A 19,463-nucleotide genomic window follows, 5' to 3' on the forward strand; every position below is an offset into this window, starting at 1 on the left:
ATAAAAGTGAATATCTGCAACTTTATTGTGAATTTACTTCCCTTATAAATTAATTGTCTGCTACATAAAGTTATTACTAATAAGTAATAAGTGCTTAGGAATTGTTAACATGGCACACATTTTGTACAGCAGATATTCCTTAAGTGCTTACTATGTGTCTAGCATATAATAGAAAATAGCATATAATTAAGGACTCAGAATGACTAATTAAAAATAAACAATTGAATTTTTCATTCATCTGCTTTGAGATTGTTGAATTAAAATATAGACTTTTTTTGATTGTCATTATTTTGCATACTACATGAAATTCATAGGGTATTAGTTCATTTTTGCTTAAATATGGAATAAAATCATTGTGATCACTAGGAGGGAATGCTGAGCTTTGCTTTTTCTTTGAAAATCAGACATTTTTTCATGTAGTATATATTTTTAGACTACTCCATTGGCATCCATTTAAATATTCCTTAAAAAAATTTAACCTATATTGATGAAATCTGCCTTTTTTTTTCTGACTACAAAGCAGCAATACAAAAATCATTATTTCAGTCCAAGAATGAAATATTCAATAATGTGATTCACAGCCAAATTACTACTGTCTTCCATAGAATAATTATGTACTACATCATCCCCAACTCTTTGCCTAATATAATCTTTAAAAAAAAAATTTAAATTATAGCTTTTGTTTTTATATCATCTTTTTTTCAATATATTCCTCTTTGTTTTACCTTCTTTCCACTCCTAGAAATTCTTCCCTTGGTCTTGTTAATTTTATATGCAGTTGAAACACAATGCAAGTTTCATCTGGATTATAACTAACCACTTTAAACAATCCTTTCCCACTCCCCATTTCCTCAGTTTCCTTTGTTCTGTTCTGTGGGATACCTGTGAAATTAGATTAAATTCTGTTCCAAATTTTACAACTGCTTCACAAAATGACCTTGAGGAAACTGCTTAACATTCTTTGCCATATTTTTTTTCTCTTCTATAAAATTGAGACTTTGGGCCTTTATTGCTTGGCACAAGTGAAGTCTATAAAATCCTAAGATTCCTAAATATAGTGCCATGGATCAAAAGGTGAACATCAACAATAAAGGAGGGCCTTACAATAGATTTTACAGATTCTCAGGTTCATCCATGATCCTTTAGCATTTGTGAGCTTAGTAAGATTAAAATTTGGAAATTCTATTTATCACCTAGGAAGCAAATTGAAAAAAAAGTAAATATAATATTATTTAGCTTTAACATTTAACTAGTGTGTTTTTTGAGGCAGCTACTCTTCCTTATACACAATGTGTGCAATACTTCCAAACTAAATTAGATTCTAGAAACAGGTTATATTTTGATTGACCAAGTTTGGGAAAAAAATTGGATCAATAAACATCTTTTTAAAATAATTTTTTCTGTATATCTTTTCATTGACTAATTGATATATATGCTATTTTACCTCCAACATAGTGTAAACCTCTTGAGGACAGGAATTATTTAATCTTATTCTTTATCTTACCAGTACCTAACACAGGTTCTGACACATAGTAGGCACTTTTTATAGTATGTATATATATATGTATATATATATTTTTTCCTTTTAAAGATTTCATTTATTTTGAGTTTTACAATTTTCCCCTAATTTTGCTTCCCTCTCCCCACCCCCCACAGAATGCAATTTGCCAGTCTGTACATTGTTTCTATCATATACACTGATCCAAATTGAATGCAATGAGAGAGAAATTGTATCCTTAAGGAAGAAAAATAAAGTATAAGAGATAGCAAGATTGAATAATAAGGTATTGGGGTTTTTTTCCTAAATTAAAGGTAATAGTCCTTAGTCTTTGTTGAATCTCCACAATTCTTTTATGGATACAGATGGTATTCTCCATTGCATCTTCTCTTCAGGGTATAGACCCAGTAGTGGTATTACTGGATCAAAGGGTATACACATGTTATTCCATATACTTAGGATTTTCCATAGTTTACTTTTGTAGTATTTATGTAAGTGCATGGTATAGTGGAAAACTATTAGTGATCTAGGCTTTAGTCTCCACTCTTATTAATTGCTAATTATATTACCTTGTCAGTAAGTAAATTGAACTAGTTTCCCCATCTTTAAAATAAAGGGGATTGAACTAGAATACAGAGTTGTAATAGACTGCATAATTTGATTACTTATTTGATTGCTTATTCACTCTTTTCCACTAATTTTAATCCAGGACCAGACAATTTTCATAGTCCTTGCTTTATAGTTGTGTGCAAATCTTTGCCTTCCTAAATTTTTTCCTTCAATATTCTTGACCTTGTATTCTTCTAAATAAATAAAATATTCCTCTATTAATTTAATTCCTATAGCATTGAATTTATAGGGTAGTATATAGTCATTTTTTTATCATATTAGCATGGCTTGGTAATAAAATTGAATAGTTCTCAAATTACTTGAATCATTTATTTCTGTAAATTTTTCTTTGTCATATATTTTAAAATGCAATCTATGTTAAATGGAATTTTTATTATATCTCTGGGTATTCACAGTAAATTTTTGTTTCATATTTTTTAATAGATTCTTTAGAATTCTCTAATAAACTGTCATTGACAGCAAAATTCTAATACAAGTCATCTAATTTGAATGAGTCTTTGAAAATTCTTATCACTCTTGATTTTTCATGTAACTGCTTGGAAGTAAAATTCTATTTAAAATTCTCTCCCTATCTCCATTATACTTAGCTTTTTTAAGATAACTGGGTTTGGTTTTTGTTTTTTTGGAATATTGTATTCCAGTTTTTCCTCCCTCTAACATCTTGAGGTATTTTAATGTGGTTCTGTGGTTTGTATTTTTTCTTCCATTTGGAGTGTTCTTTCTCAGACTTGGGAGTTCTGATGCTTGAGGATCACATTTCTGGGTGTATTATACTTATCTTTTTCTTTGCTTGCTCAATCTTCTCTGTATTTTTTTCCTTAGAGAGTTTTTAAATCCTGCCAAGGGAAGATCCTATTAGTTTATGGTAGATACTGGTTTGACTGCTGAATGCAATTAGTGAGGGTCTACCCTATCTACTGTTTTTTTTTTTAGGTTTTTGCAAGGCAAATGGGGTTAAGTGGCTTGCCCAAGACCACACAGCTAGGTAATTATTAAGTGTCTGAGACCGGATTTGAACCCAGGTACTCCTGACTCCAGGGTCAGTGCTTTATCCACTGTGTCACCTAGCCATCCCCTTATCTACTGTTAATCCCAACAGTCTTCTGGTAACCATTGCAATAGTGTGCAAGCATGGGAGGTATCATAGGAAGTCAGCTGAGAAAAACAAGATGAAGGCCAGTGGTAAAGGTCCATCCAAACTGCTCTTGGGCTCAGGATATCTTTCGTCTCTAGCCATTGCCAAGTGAAATCTATGGCATGTGCAAAAAAAAGCATATGGTGCAGTAAGCCAGTATCTCTTATGCTGTGGGCAGAGTAGAAGCTTATTTTTCCCTCTTATTTAATGAACGATTGCTGATTTTATCTTTTGCTTCATTGGTGCATTTCTAATTTTTTGAAGACACAACTCACTTGATCTTTTTACCCTATTAAATTCATTTTTACTATATTTGATCCATCATTGTAGTCTGTCAAAATATTTTTGGATCTGGATTGTTGTGCCACTGCTCAGTGGTTCTTGAGTAATCATGGAGAGTGGCAGATGTATGACAGTACTAAAGACAGGCAAATGTGTCATATTTTGTCATCTGCAGATTTGATGCCCTCTGAGCCTTCACCCAAATCACTGATAAATGTTAACTAGCCTAGGGCCTAGAGCACATCCTTGGGACTCAGCAGTGGAAGAAATTGCTTGATTTAGATCCAAAATATATATATTTGCTTGGTACTGGGGATATAAATAGCAAAAAAGGAAAACAGGAACTTATATCTTTGGGGCATTGTTATAGGACCCAATTCATATAGTAAGTCTTTAACATTTTCTGACTATATGATCTTGGCAAATCATTTAAATTCCCTTGTTTCTCTATCTTTTAAGATGAACTATCCTCTTGAGATTCCTGGTTCTTTGAAGTAAACAGATAAGTACACAGTGTTTAAACAAGGAGAAAGTACTAACAATTAAGCAGGAAAGGTTTTCTTTAGAGGTGACATTAATCTTTACCTTATTAACCTTAAGGGAAACTGAGGTGTTTTAAGAAGCCCATAGTGTGGAAAATAATACACATGTCCCTATTTTGAAAAATCAAGACAATGTTTGGCGGTCCCCAGTCTAGTGACATACTGAATTCCAGACTTCCATTAAAATGGTTCTAATGTTTTGTCTAAAAAAATTATTCCAGTTCACTTATCAGGGCATTTCTCTTAACATAACTCGCCCCAGCCTCTTTCTGGTTGAGAACCTTAAAAGTACTGAGGGGGATTGGAGGGGGCGGGGATATTGTCTTGTATTCTTTCCTATACATTGAATATCTTCCACCGCCGTCTTTTACCTAGTGAATTACTTCCCATCTTTTCTAAGTCCAACTCAAATTCTGCCTTGTAGAAAATTTTACCTTTGTCTTGTTAGTCAACAAGAACAACCACATCCCTCTTAGATCTCATGTATTTGTTTGTTCATTTATACTTAATATTATTTTGTACATGTACAAAAGTCTCTAGCTAGACAGCAACTCAGTGAAGGCAAGAGTCATGACTTAGCACATTTTTTTGCACATGCAATATATACTTAAGGAATTTTTGCAAAATTAAATCCTTTGTTCATTTTCTTTCTCTTCTCATTCCTTACTACAATGAAAAGATTGTATGTTTATCCTTTTTGCTGGGGAAAAAAGTTTTTGTTCAAAGAATGAATAGTGTAAAGATAAGAAAAGAAATCATCACCTGTGAGGGAAAAAGTAATTTAAAACTTTCACTTAAAAAGTAAGAAATGCCTTTATTATGTAAGAAAAGGCCAATATTGTTTATTGATTTAGTGTACTAATGACTATATTTTAACTCTCCTACCATCAGGGTTCCTGACCCAGTTTAATAATGTTGTGAAATGAATAATTACATTGCTTAGGTAGTAACTTCTGCTTCTCAGCATTTACTTAGCTAGTTCCAAAGTGTCAATTTGAAATAAAGCTGTACTAAGTTGTAATCCAGAATTTATTAATTCAAGTGAATATATTGCCAAGCACAGTAACTCTTAACAGATGATTTGGTCAGGGAATAATGAGGTATTTAGTGTCTCAATTTAGTTAGCATAGTATTAAATTTATTTATGCCATGGTTGCAAAAAAGCATTCCATATTATCTTTTAAAAAATTTAGGAGTAGCATTCTAAAACTCAATAAATGAAAAATGTTTGCTTGATAAATCCACATTCCTAGAATCTTCTTTAAGAGCAAAACACCTTTTTCTGTCTGATGGGAATCATTTCAACAAACATTTATTTAGATGCCTATTGAACAAAAGAAATGATTTGATGAATTCTAGAAAGTTCCTGTCACTGAGGCTAGTAAATAAGCAATACTGAACTACTCTGACCTGTAGTTCAAATCTTGAAACTTCCTAGTTGCTTAGCTCTGGACAAATCCTTTCGTCTCCTTACCTTAAAAATATGTGTGATATGACAGCCCTTTCCTCCTGGGGAGACTGTGAGAACCTTGAAATAATAACTGTGAAGTGCATAGCATAGTGTCAGTCCTACATAAAATGTTGGGATCCTATCTCACAGGCTTCTTCTTATGAGAGTCAATTGAGAGAGTATTTATAAAAGGAACTGACACACGGTAGGCACTTATAGACCATTTGTCTCCTTCCTGCCAAAGAAGTAATCGATTATTAAGACAAGTCCAGCTTTATAGTCTTTGATAGACTTTTTGTGAGTGTGTGTGTGTGTGTGTGTGTGTGTGTGTGTGTGTGTGTGTGTGTGGAAAGTTGAAAGAATTTTGAAACTTTTATAGGTCTTTTGACTATTTTTGCACCTTTGAAAAAGTGCCAGTTACTTGAGAATTTCTGATATCTTGAAAACTTGTACCATAATCTGAATCAGACCATATTAGTCATGGGAAGCATAAATTACTTGTTCTCTATGCTTCATTTCTCCCATTTTAAGAATGAGTCTGGCAGAGGGAATTAGCTTTTAGTATTTTGTTACAAATGATACCACTGGAATGTAAAAGTACTTTAAAATGAAAGCAAATAGTAGAAATTAAATTTTCTCTTCAGGTTAGAAAGCTGCTTAGGAGTAAGTTTTACACTTTCTATTTTGATGTCTTCCAAATAGTTTTTGAGACTGAAATGGAGAAAGGGCAGAGGAATTTCACAAAGAGGGAAAAAATAAACTGTAAAAATTCCAGCAAACTGGAATGATTTGCTGGTATACCCACAGCAAAATTATTTTGTAATAAGGGACACTTGAATTTGCCTTAATTTAATTTCCAAAAAAAATGCTAAAAAAACCCCCACTAGAAAATAATACACTTGCCTTATGTTCAGACTGTGTGAAAGCAATCTCTTTTTTTGTGGATTGTTTTCAACATGTTTTAACATTTAAGACTATTGATCTGTCATTTCATTGTGGAGTTTTCTCTTTCCACAAATCCAGATGGAAGCCCCTTTAAAAGTTCATTAGACCATTTGTGAAAACTGAAAGAAAATTAAAAAATTAGGGTATATATATATTACCTGAATTTATTTATGCATGCTAAAAAGTGTGTTTAGAGGCTGCAATCATTATTCATTTGGAGGAATTTTTTTTTGAAGAATAGTCATTTCTTTTTCAGATTTGGTGAAAAGTAAAACAAAATCTTCCACATAACTGACAAATAATATTCCCAAAACCACAGACCTGACTTACTACTCTTGGTAATTAAACTTTTAGTGAATCCCATTTACTCTTAGATCAAATAAATACTCATTTTTTGGCATATAAAATCCTTAAGAACCTGGCTTCAATCTACCTTTTCAGCCTTATTCTCCCCCCCCCAATGCTTTATAAGCCAGCCAAAATAGACTTTTTTTCCTCTTCATCACACATAACATTCCTTCTCCAGTTCTTTATATAAGTTATTCCCCATGCTTAGAGTACATTTTCTCCTTCAAATAGAATTCCTTGTTTCCTCTAAAAGTATGCCTCAGCTACCACTTCTTATGAGGTCTCCTGATTTCCCCACAATCTCCCTGCATGCTTCTCCTGCCTTCCTCAGATTATACCTTGTAGTTATTTTATAACATCCCTGTACATATCTTCGTAATAGAATATAAGCTCCTTTAGGGTCGAAATTGTTTAGAAGATAGATTATAGGAAAAATGTTAGACCATTTATTCAGTCTTTTCAGAAAAAATAAGTAGGATATATTCATATAAAACAACAAGAAGGCAATGATAATTTTTTGTTATTTACAGAACCTCTAAATTCTTGTCCAGGGTCAGGGAAAGATTGTTTTAGAGAAAAAAGAGAAATTAAACCTGATTGTGCATGTTAGTATATATGATATTTCCTTTCATAATTATTTTACAAAGAGGAATTTTACTCCTTTTTTCTTTTTAATTCAGTTTTAATTCAGATCACAAGAATTTTTTGAAATAGAGTTTGTAAATATTTGAGAAGGAAGATAATTGAAAGACCCTCTAAGGTGAAAGGATTATATGTTTTGAATTCTTGCTTCAGGGTTCTGCTTAGTGCTACTTCATCTCAAAACTAAAAGTCTTCTACATAATTGGACCCCATAAAACAAATGGGAAAATAAGGAGGGCAAAATGAGTATTTCAGAGTAGTATTTAAATGTAGCCAACTGTTTCACAGGAAATATTTAACCAGGTTTTTGGTTTTTATTCAGTACTATTTTTGTGTAATAAGAATGTAAAAACTGGCAGTGTATACAATGTACTTTTACAGGTTTTTTTTTGCCACTGTTAATGTGATTAATGTGATTAATTTCATTACATATGCTATGATCTTGTAGTGTTTGGGGTGCAAATCAGCTTTTCTTTTCTTTTCTTTTCTTTTTTTTTTTTTTTTACAAAGCAAACAGGGTTAAGTGGCTTGCCCAAGGCCACACAGCTAGGCAATTATTAAGTGTCTGAGACCTGATTTGAACTATGGTACTCCTGACTCCAGGGCAGGTGCTCTATCCACTGTGCCACCTAGCCACCCCCCAAATCAGCTTTTTTTAATTTAAAGCAAGAAATTCTGTTTTAGTAAGTAATTTATTAAGAGCTTACTGTGTACCAAGCACTGCTAAATGTTGGAGAAAGACAAAAGTCAGCCCCTCTGACCTCAGGAAGCTCACAGTCTAGTGGGGCAGATAGCAATCAAACATATATGTATAATAAAAAATAAAAAGAATGGAGGAAAGACACTAGAATTAAGAGGAATTGAGAAAAGCTTAATGGAGAAAGTGGAATTTTAGTTAGGACTTGAAATATTCGGTTGCCTTAGTGTCTAAAATGAGAAAGTGACATCTAAATAAATGAGATTGGGGAAGGAGGAACTTCTCTTTAGGAAACTTGTATGTTTGCATTCTAGAACATTATTTGGAATAAGTCTGAATGGTTATAATGGCAGCAAGTATTTTTCTCAAAGGTATTTAATATTTGGTATAACACCACTTGATTTCAATATGATAAGTTGGTCAGTGAATGGGCTGGATTCAATATGCAGAATGAGATATAAGTTTTTGAAAAGGTATTTTTCATTACATTGTTGGAATCCTTGTATTAATTATTTTGGGGTAAGGAGAATTGGAGCTGGTGTCACCATGAAACTCAGAATTCTGATCTAAAAATGAGCATCAGGTTAGGAACAAGGAAATGAGAGAGAAGGATATACAGAGGAGGGCTAGTGTTGGAATGAATAGTCACAAACAAAACAAACTTTTATCTTTAGAAGCTGTATCATAAGGGAGACTTAAAAGGAAAGAAAGTATAAGCACTAGTAATTAGGGTCTGGGCAAGCCTAGAAGAGCAATGGAGTAGGAATAGATCACATCAGTTACAGATTACAAGTGGAATCTTATTCCTTTTCTTAAAAACCCTCTAAATCCGGGGGTGGGGGTGGGGCAAAAGAATGGAAAGAAATAGTTAATAATTAAAATTTTGAATAGGATGAACTCATCCATAGAACAGCATAGAAGGATGGATTAGATTAAAGAATCCAGAATATTTTGTGTATAAGGAACACAATTATAATATTCAAAGTTTAAAAAGCAGAATTTATTATGCTTTAGGTAACCCCTGGTTTAGAGATTTTAGATTTAAAATTTTTTTAATTTAAATTTAAATTTTTTCCCCAATTGATATTTTCTTTTTCTTTTTTTTTAGGGTTTTTTTTTTTTTGCAAGGCAAATGGGGTTAAGTAGCTTGCTCAAGGCCACACAGCTAGGTAATTATTAAGTGTCTGAGACACTTGAACCCTGGTACTCCTGACTCCAGGGCCGGTGCTTTATCCACTGCGCCACCTAGCCACCCTGATATTTTATTTTTCAACATCTATTCACATACATATGCATATTTAAAAGTTATTTATTTCCTTCCATACTCCCTTCCCTCCCCTCAACAGAGAACAGTCTGGTAAACATTGTACAAAATTGTACATACAGATACATACACACACACACACACACACACACACACACACACATATTTGTGTAACATTTTTATAGATTAGTCATTTTCTAAATGAGGAAGTAGGACTAAAGAAAAAAAAACATTGAGTTAGGAAAGAAAACCATAAGAGAAATTTTTAAAAAGTGAATGTAGTGTTTATTCAAATTCTGTAGGGTTTTTTGGTTTTGTTTTTCTTTCTTTGGATGTGGATAGCATTGTCCATAACAGATCTCCCAGGGGTTTCCTAGCTCTATGGACTACAGGGTGGAATTTTATCCATCAAGGTTGATTAACTCGCCATGTTGTTGTTAATGTGTACAATGTTCTCTTGATTCTGCTCCCTATGCTCAGTATCAATTACTCTAATTCATTTTATGCTTCTTTAGAGTCCACCCATTTATAATTTATTATAGAATAGTGGTACTCAATAATATGCATATACTATAACTTTTTCAGCCATTTCCCAATTGATGGGTTTCCCTCAAGTTACATAATTTTTGTCACTATAAAAAGAGCTGCTAGAATATTTTGAGACATGTAAAACTTATCCAATTTTTTATGACTTTTCCTGAATATAGATTTGGTATTGCTAACCAATCTGATAGGTGTGAGACAGTACCCCATGGTTGTTTTAATTTGCATTTCTCTAATCAGTAATGATTTAGAGCATTTCTTCCTATGATTGTATGTAGCTTTAATTTCTTCTTTTGAAAATTGCCTGTTCGTATCCTTTGACTATTTCTCTCCTTTTTTTATTTTTATTTTTTTGCAAGGCAGTGGGGTTAAGTGACTTGCACTTAAGTCACACAGCTAGATAATTGTTTGAGACTGGATTTGAACTCAGGTCCTCCTGACTCCAGGGCCAGTACTCTTATTTACTGTGCCACCTAGCTGTCCCCTTTGACCATTTATCAATTGGGAAATGACTTGTACACTTATAAATTTGACTCAATTCTCTATATATTTTAGAAATGAGACTTTTATTGGAGCCCCTAGCTGTGGAAATTGTTTTCCTTTTAATCTTTTTTTTTTAAGGGTTTGGGTTTTTTTTTTTTTTTGCAAGGCAGTGGGGTTAAGTGGCTTGCCCAAGGTCACACAGCTAGGTAATTATTAAGTGTCTGAGGCTGGATTTGAAGTCGGGTACTCCTGACTCCAGGGCTGGTGCTCTATCCACTGCGCCACCTAGCTGCCCCCTCCTTTTAATCTTGAATGCAATGGTTTTATTGATGCAAAACCTTTTTAATTTAAAGTAGTCAAAATCATCATTTTTGTAAATTATAATGTACTCTTATTTCTTGTTTGGTCATAAAAATTTCTCTTTCCATAGACAGATTGAATGTTTCTTGATCTGTTAATTGGTCTAAAGTATTGCCCTTTATGTCTAAATCCTGTACCTATTTTGACCTTATTTTGGTGTATAGGGTATGAGATGTGGATCTATGCCTAGTTTTTGCCATATTATTTTCCAGTTTTCCCAACAATTTTTGTCAGAGGAGTCTTATCCCAGAAGATGATGATTTTCTTGCTTTTGTCAAATAGTAGATTACTGTAATCATGTGCTACTATTTTGAACCTATCCCAATCCACTGATGCATTACTCTGTTTCTTATGAATAGCATTCTTTTTCATAAAGTCCTTTGGAGTTCTCTTGGATCACAGCATTGCTGAGTAAAGGTAGATCATTTCCTACTGATCATCCTGCAGCATTGCTGTTACTTTTGTATAAGGTACATTTCTCATTGCAACTCCTTATATAAATTTTTTACTGGAAGCATCTTGTTCATCATATTCAGAACAGCATTTCATCTCAATCATATACCACAATTTGTTCAACCATTTTCCAACTGCTAGGCATCCCCTCAATCTCCAACTCCCAGCCATCAGAAAAGGGATGCTTTAAATATCCCTATACAAATAGATCCTTTTCTTCCCATATTTCATCTCTTCTGGATGAAGAGTGGTATTGCTAGGCCAAGGGGTAGGCATGGTTTTATAGCTCTTTGGGGATAGTTGCAAATTACTCTGGAGAATTGTTGAATCATTTTACAACTCCTCCATCAGTGCATCAGTGTCTCAATTTCCCTACAATCCTTCAAACATTTGTCATTTTCTCCTCTCTTACTAGCAAATCCAGTAGATATTGAGTAGTACCTTAGGATTGTTCTAACCCAAATTTCTCCTATCAATAATGAGGTAGGACTTTTTAAAAAAAATATTAAAATGGATCACATTGATGACCTAATCTGAAAGCTGTTCATATATCTTGATCATTTATCAATTGAGAAATGGCTCTTTTTTTATCTTCTGTGTGTATTTTGATCTTCCATAAGACCAAAGTAATTATCTATGGTAGAATTTTTTTTTTCTCCTGTTGCTCATTTCCCCAGCCTCTGACTTGATTTCAGCTCTTTGTTAAGATGGGGCTCTGCTTCCAGGATGAGGACACATTCCCAAACTTTTGAGAGTACTTAATAGCTATTTTCAGGGATGCCCCCTAGGAAACCTGCAAGTTCTCAATTCCTCCAAGGTCTCATGAAAAGCTCTGAGTGCTCTCCTGGCCTAAAAACTGGTCTGTGGATGATCACAAGTCCCTCCCTCTGCCCTGGAACTGTGAGAGTCCCTGCTTCACTATGGCAGATTGAAACACATATCTGTGTACAGGCAAAGTAACAGAGTCCTGCCTCAGGGATTTCAAAGAGACCTCTGCAATTTCTCCCAATCCCCTTTCTGGAAGCAGCAGCCAGGTCTGCACTGGGCCTGTGCTAGCCTGGGCTCCAAGAGTTTCCATCCCCAAAATCTGTTCCTGAATGGCTGTCACTGGTTCACTGCACTGTGGCCGGCAACCTTTCTACTCCTGGTAGGGCCAGGAAAGTAATCAGAGCTTGGGACAGTACATCCTCCATCCTGGAAGCAGAGTCCCACTTTAACAAAGAGTTAAAATCAAGTTATAGGCTGGAGAAATGAGTCATCTTCCCAGTTGTCTTAGACTAGAAAATTGTTTTACCCCATCTCTTTGTGAATTCTGCCACTAGAATTTGGTTAGTCATTTAAGGATATTGAGAATGGTTTGGGAGAGAGCTTTCAGGAGCTACCTGTACTTCACCCTCTTGGCTCCCCCCCTACCCCCTGATTTTTCTTATTTAAATAAAATTCTCATTTGATACCCAGAACGATTTTGAAATAATTAGAATTTTTCAACTATTATCCCTGTGAGGATGCTTCCTAAATCTTTTGTATCCAATTCTGGTATCTCCAATATAAAATTTCCCCTTTTTCCAGCTATTTATTTATGTTCACCTAATAATCTGACTGATATCAAAAGTTCAAAAAATTGGTTTCTTTTCATGAAACGTGTGTATTTTAGTATCTATGTTAGCAATAACATTGTTAGCCTATCATGATTGTTTCTCACGTCTGCATATTTGACTTTCTCCCTCTCCTTATGATTATTTACTAATTCTTATCCCTGCAAAATCTGTACTGACCTTTTTATTAATCATGAGGATAATAATAATAATAATAAGCCACATTCATAGCTTATTCACATACTCTGTGTAAAATAAGTATTCTGGTATAGTGAGAATACTAGAGTCTGTTATGTTCACATTTTAACACTGTTCTTTTGGAAATATAACACCTATACTGAATCAAGAGTAATTCAGTAAAACAGTAGCATTTTTTTTAGTGAGATTGTTTAAACACCATTTTGATTCTGCCTAACTTTAAACCTGTTATCATCTCCTAAGTAGATCTAAGTGTGACCTGCACATTAAAAGGGGAGGAGAAACTAAAACATCTTAATTAATCATTTAGTGTACATGGTTAGGTATCAAGTTACAAGCTTTATGGCACTGCTGAAAAATTAATCAAATAGTTCTTTCATCTTGTGGAATTTTTTAATGCTACTGTAAAATTTTTCCCCCAAGAAAAAGAGACTGAAGACTTTAAAGTCACATTGTATTAGTGATGAAGGCTATACCTACAGATACATTTGTCTCCTTCAGACAAGACATTGAACAAAAAGATATTATAGAGAAGACTGTGGAACCTTAGAACATGTAACTAGCAAAGCAACAACAAACAAGGGGACAACTAGGTGGTGCAGTGGATAGAGCGCACCAGCCCTGGAGTCCAGCTTCAGACACTTAACAATTAGCTAGCTGTGTGACCTTTGACAAGTCACCCAGTGCTTAAATAAAAAATAAAGAAAATTCCAAATGGAATCATGACTCAACAATAAAAAAAACAACAAAAACAATATTGTTCCCTCACCATCAAATTATTTAAAGCTATATTTTATCAGTGGAGGCTGCATTTAAAAAAGATGCATTACCTTCTGTTTCACAACTGCATGCTGAGGATCAATGTGCCTTTCTAGCTAATTTGCTGCAGAAAGTACCTGTATGTGTTTTCTCATCCTGTTTATAGACTATGAACAACTTTTATAGTAGTAACTCATTTATTTTTCTGTATGTGTTGCCTGTATATAGTATGGGACTTTGCATATAGCAAAGACTTATTAATAAATGGTTTTCTTTAATTCCTCTTTTAGTAAAAGCTTACTGTGAAGACCATACACCTACATGAAATCCCTTTTTTAAAATAAGACTTATAAAAACCCCTTATTTATTACTTCTTCCAACATTCTTTTAAGATTTTTACATTTTCGGTTCCAGATTCTCTTCCTTCCTCTAATACTTACTTCCCTGAGCATTAAGATGGCAAACAACTGAGATAGCAAACAAATATCAATTATAGTACATGTGAAATCATGCAAAACATTTCCCTATTAGCCATATTGCAAAACAAAACAAAAAAATAAAGTGAGAAGCTTTGCTTCAGGTTACAATGAGAGTTCATTGGTTTTCTCTCTTTCTAGAAGTGGTGTAGCTTTTTTTTCACCATGAGTCCTTTGGAATTTGTTGTGGTTCATTGTATTGATCAGAATAGCCAAATCTTTCACAATTGATCATCATCACAACTTTGCCGTTAATTGTGCATTGATCTCCTAGTTCTTACTTTATATCGGTTCATAGAAGACTTGCCATGTTATTCTGAAACCAACCCTCTCTTCATTGCTTATTACACAATAATACTCTTATCACAATCATTTGCCACAAATTGCTCAGTCATTCACCAATTGATGAATATTCCCTTGGTTTCCAACTCTTTGCCATCACAAAAAGAACTAATGTAAATATTTTTCCTCATAGGTCTTTTTTCTTTTTCCTTTGAACTACTTGGAATATAGACCTAGTACTGGTATTGTTGGGTCAGAGTTTGCAGTTTGCAGACTTTGGGGCTTATTTCCCAAATGGTTTCAACAGGTCACTACTCCACCAAATGCCTTAGTGTATGTATTTTTTCCTCCTCCCCTTCAGTGTTTGTTATTTCTGATAGATGTGAGGTGTGGCATCTCAGAGCTGTTTTTAATTTACATTTTTCTAATCAGAGGGTGGTATTGAGCTTTTTTGTTTATAATCTGTGGTATTTTTTTCAGCAAAATTAGTTTCCTTATTTATCTTTTAATATGATCTTTTCTCTTTTTATTTGGCTGAGATCATGATTGCTGTACTTTTTTTACTTCAGCAGCAGCATCTTAAGCAGCCATTTGTTTTAACTCTATATGTTTCAGGTATGTCACAACATAATTTCTAATCCATTCTGCTCTCTGCTTCCTTTGTATGGACTAGCCCAAGGATTCATATTCAAAGTTATGTTTATTTACTGTGTATTTTCTATTTATCCTTCTCTCCTCCAAAGCCTATTTTGTTTCTACCTCCCTTAACTGTCTCCCATTTTTTTTCCTTGCTAACTTCTAACTTGTGTCATCTTTCCCTATATGATCCCTTTTGAGTCCCTTATGGGTATTCTTTTATTTTTACCTTTTTATACTTAATATTCTTATGGAATGTCAGATTTTCTGTTTAGTTCTGGTCTTTACATCAAGAAATTTACAATTTCTCCATTTCATTAAATATACATTCTTCTCCCCACAGGACTATGCTTAGATTTGTTGGATAGGTCATTTTTGGTGGCAATTCTAGCCCTCTGCAACTTTAACATGAAAGCTGCTAAATCTTGTGTGATTCTGACTGATTCCATGATATTTGAAAGGTTTATTTCTATATATAGTTTCTCCGTGACTGGAAGCTCTGGAATTTAACCATAATATTCCTGGGAATTTTCATTTGGAGACCTTAAGGAAGTAATAGCAGATTCAATTTCCATTTTATCCTCTGGATCTAAGATATTGGGGGCAGTTATAATTTTATAATTACATTTTTTTCATTCTTTTGAGTTCGTTTTATTATTGCTTCTTCAAGTGTCATGGAGTCATTAACTTCCATTTGTCTAGTTCTTTGTAAGGAATTATTTTCTTTGGTGAATTCCTTTCTTTTCCATTTGGTCATTTTGCTTTTAAAGAAATTCTGCAGCAAATATTTGTGCTTCTTTTACTATGACTATTTCTGTTTCAGTATTTTTTTTGTGGGTTTTTTTGGTTTTTTTTGTTTTTAGGTTTTTGTGAGGCAAATAGGGTTAAGTGGCTTGCCCAAGGCCACACAGCTAGGTAATTATTAACTGTCTGAGGCCAGATTTGAACTCAGGTACTCCTGACTCCAGGACCGGGGCTCTATCCACTGCACCATCTAGCCACCCCTCTGTTTTAGTCTTTTTGTACTTCTTTTAACAGCAATATGTTGACAGAAGGAAGTATCACACAGATTGCTGAGTCATGCAGTTTTTGACTTGGCCTATACTGTAGCACTGAACATTCTTTCACAATTAGAAATGGCAGCTTATGTTTGGTGTAGATTTCTTTTAAGGGGAATTCACTGAATTCACCCAATCAGCTTTTAACTACTTGAACATGTGATTTATCTATGTATATGACTCTTGGTATCTTCAACTCTGCTGTTAGGTATTTAGTATATAACAAAACAGATCCAGCCATTAACAAAAAAAAAATTGAGCAAGATAATAAGAAATACTCAGCATAATCCTTCAAGTACAAGATCTTCTGTCAATTGTTTTATATGGTTGGGTATTTACATATACAATTTATAGTATTATTAATTTTATATCTTAATAATTAACATTAACACAAGACCTGTGTTCCTTCTAGCTAATAATTTGATCTTCCTGTTCTTTCTTCACTCTAGTGTCCGACCTTTTCTTCACATAACCGACACGATTATAAAGGAAATTAGATATCAAATTACCAGCTCCTTAGAATAGAAGATATATTCTGGAGACAACATGTCACCAAGGTTAAACTCCCAGGCAAAGTTAAAGCAAAATCAGAAGCGTAATATATTTTCCCTCAATTTTTATATTAGTTCACGTGCACTTAAGATTTTTGCCAAAAGAAAAAACAAAACACAAAAAGGAATAATTAGGTGTATCTGGTTTGAACTAATTTACCAATGTTTTTGTTGCGACTCAACAATTCATCTTATTTGGGACGTCTCTGTATTATGATTAAAGTACATATCCATTTAGCATAGTTTTATTACCTTTTAAAATGGTAATATGTATGGTATTTTTGGTCTCTAAGAATTTTCCCTGTTCTTTGGGTGTCCTGCTAGTTCACAGATATGCTATTCTTCAAGAAAGAAATTGATGACTTTGATCTTTGTGTATCACCAAAACAAGTTAGAATTTTTAAAAAGGTGCATTTACTGCATACAATGAACTGGACCCAACCTGTTATTAATTGGACCACATTTATCTACATGCTTGCCTTTTAATTTGCTTTAATTTTGTTAATTGTTATCTTTCAAGTAACAATTCATAATTTCCATCATCTCTTTTTTTCAGGTTGTTACAACCCTCAGGAAAGATCAGATTACTTGATGTTGGCAGCTGCTTTAATCCATTTTTAAAATTTGAAGAATTTCTGACTGTTGGCATAGACATTGTACCTGCTGTGGAGGTATATTTTTGCACTAATATATTACACAATTTTTTTTTTTTTTTAAGATTTTGCAAGGCAATGGGGTTAAGTGGCTTACCCAAGGCCACAGGGCTAGGTAATTATTAAGTGTCTGAGGTCGGATTTGAACCCAGGTACTCCTGACTTCAAGGCTGGTGCTCTATCCACTGTACCACCTAGTGCAAATACATTGTCAACAGAACTTAACCCTAAAAATATCCATATACTTCCTTTGCAAATATTGCCTAACTGACCATATTTTTAAAACAACATTTATAGTATTGAATATTAGCTTTTATATCTTTACTTAATAATTAACATTAACACCACCTTAGGCTGCTGCTTTTTCCTTTCTCTTTCAGACTTAGTTATTTGGCTATAATATGAATTGAAATATAGTTAAATTTTTGCCTATTTGGAATATTGAAATAGTGAGCTCTTCGAAATAGCAGAGAATTAGCCCATGTTTTTATATTTTTATTTTTATTTTTTAGGTTTTTGCAAGGTAAATGGGGTTAAGTGGCTTGCCCAAGGCCACACAGCTAGGTAATTATTAAGTGTCTGAGACCAGATTTGAACCCCTGATACTCCTGACTCCAAGGCCACTGCTTTATCTACTACGCCACCTAGCCGCCCTAGCCCATGTTTTGATAGAAATTCTTCCCAAAATGTGCCATATACTAGGCTATCCTATTAAATGAAGTATATTTATCAACATTTAACCTTTTCTGAATGACCTGAAGATCAAGAGTCAAGAGAACTTGAGTTCAAATTTATATTCTGACATACTATAGTCTTGAGACCCGTGAGCAAGTCACTTAACCTCCTTGGGCTTCTATCTTCTTATCAGACTAGTTGGTGTCAGAGGTTGTTTACAACACAATATCTGTGTTCCTCTGATCTAAGGTCTTTATTACCTCCCTTCTAAGGCCCCCCCCCCAAAAAAAATCCTGTTATTTTATTTATGGTTGCAATGATAATCCCTGTAACCCTAGTCCTTTTTTTTTTTCCCTAGAGAATCCCCTATCTTGATTTTTTGCTCACTTATGAAGTGGAAAGATACCATTCTCAGAGTATAACTAGGTTGACTTTTTGCATGATTAATGAACTAATAAAAGGTTGAAGCAGGTTGCTCTTTAAATGGTGGATGTGGGTGTATTTCTCCAGAAATCAATCCATTATTTAATAACTGTCAGGAAGTATCAGGTTTTGTGACTAAATTTACTGCTCTAAAATTATAACATTGATTCTCTCTTTTCCTCTTTGTTCCCAAAAAACAATTACAATCCTTTTTCCATATAAGCCTCTTAGAAATTTAGATATCTCAAAATTATGTTTTTCCATTTCTTCCAAGCAATCCTCATTTGATGTCATTTCAGATCTCTTTATCATCTTTAGATGCCCTTTTGGATAAACCCCAGTTTGTAGCATCTGGTTCTAAACATAGCATTTCAAATGCTGTTTGACCAAAGATGACTACAGTGGGACTCCTACCTCTCAGTGTCTTGACAGGAATGAAATCTTATTGTTTTGACATCCCTATTCACAATCAGCTAAAGCCTCTTAAAAGGTCATATTTTTATTCTATAGAAATTTCAAACAAATTATTTCCAACCTTTTAAGGAAATTACTAAATGGCCACAAATAACTCTGCTTATAACCTGATAATCCAAACTTAAGTAAATATAATCCTAATTGTTGTCTCTGACAATTTTATTACTTTTCCATAATGTCTTTTGCAAGAGTATAGTTGAGTGCAGTTGAGATTTGTAAGGAAAACTAAAGTTAGTCACACAAATTTACCTAACTCTTTAGGAAATGTTCAGAGTTTGGCATAATACATTTTTTGAATGGATAACTGTTTGGGGTAAGCAATGGGAGTGTATGTGATTTATTGTGGAGAATGGAAACTGTGACCATGATTGTTCTAATTAATAAGCAAACAGTAATTTTCAGAATCTTAAT

At 33.7% G+C, this 19,463-nt stretch overlaps 1 protein-coding gene across 1 annotated transcript in view; it reads left to right on the forward strand.

The window, feature by feature from the left end:
• Positions 1-19,463, forward strand: part of SAMTOR (S-adenosylmethionine sensor upstream of mTORC1) — a 60,167-nt gene that overhangs the window by 28,813 nt on the left and 11,891 nt on the right. The window contains exon 4 of the mRNA XM_074193882.1: positions 17,384-17,498. Within this exon, the coding sequence (XP_074049983.1) occupies positions 17,384-17,498 (115 nt within the window). The remainder of the gene's footprint in view (positions 1-17,383; positions 17,499-19,463) is intronic.

This window comes from Macrotis lagotis, chromosome 7, assembly GCF_037893015.1.
Source record: "Macrotis lagotis isolate mMagLag1 chromosome 7, bilby.v1.9.chrom.fasta, whole genome shotgun sequence".
Taxonomy (NCBI): domain Eukaryota; kingdom Metazoa; phylum Chordata; class Mammalia; order Peramelemorphia; family Peramelidae; genus Macrotis; species Macrotis lagotis.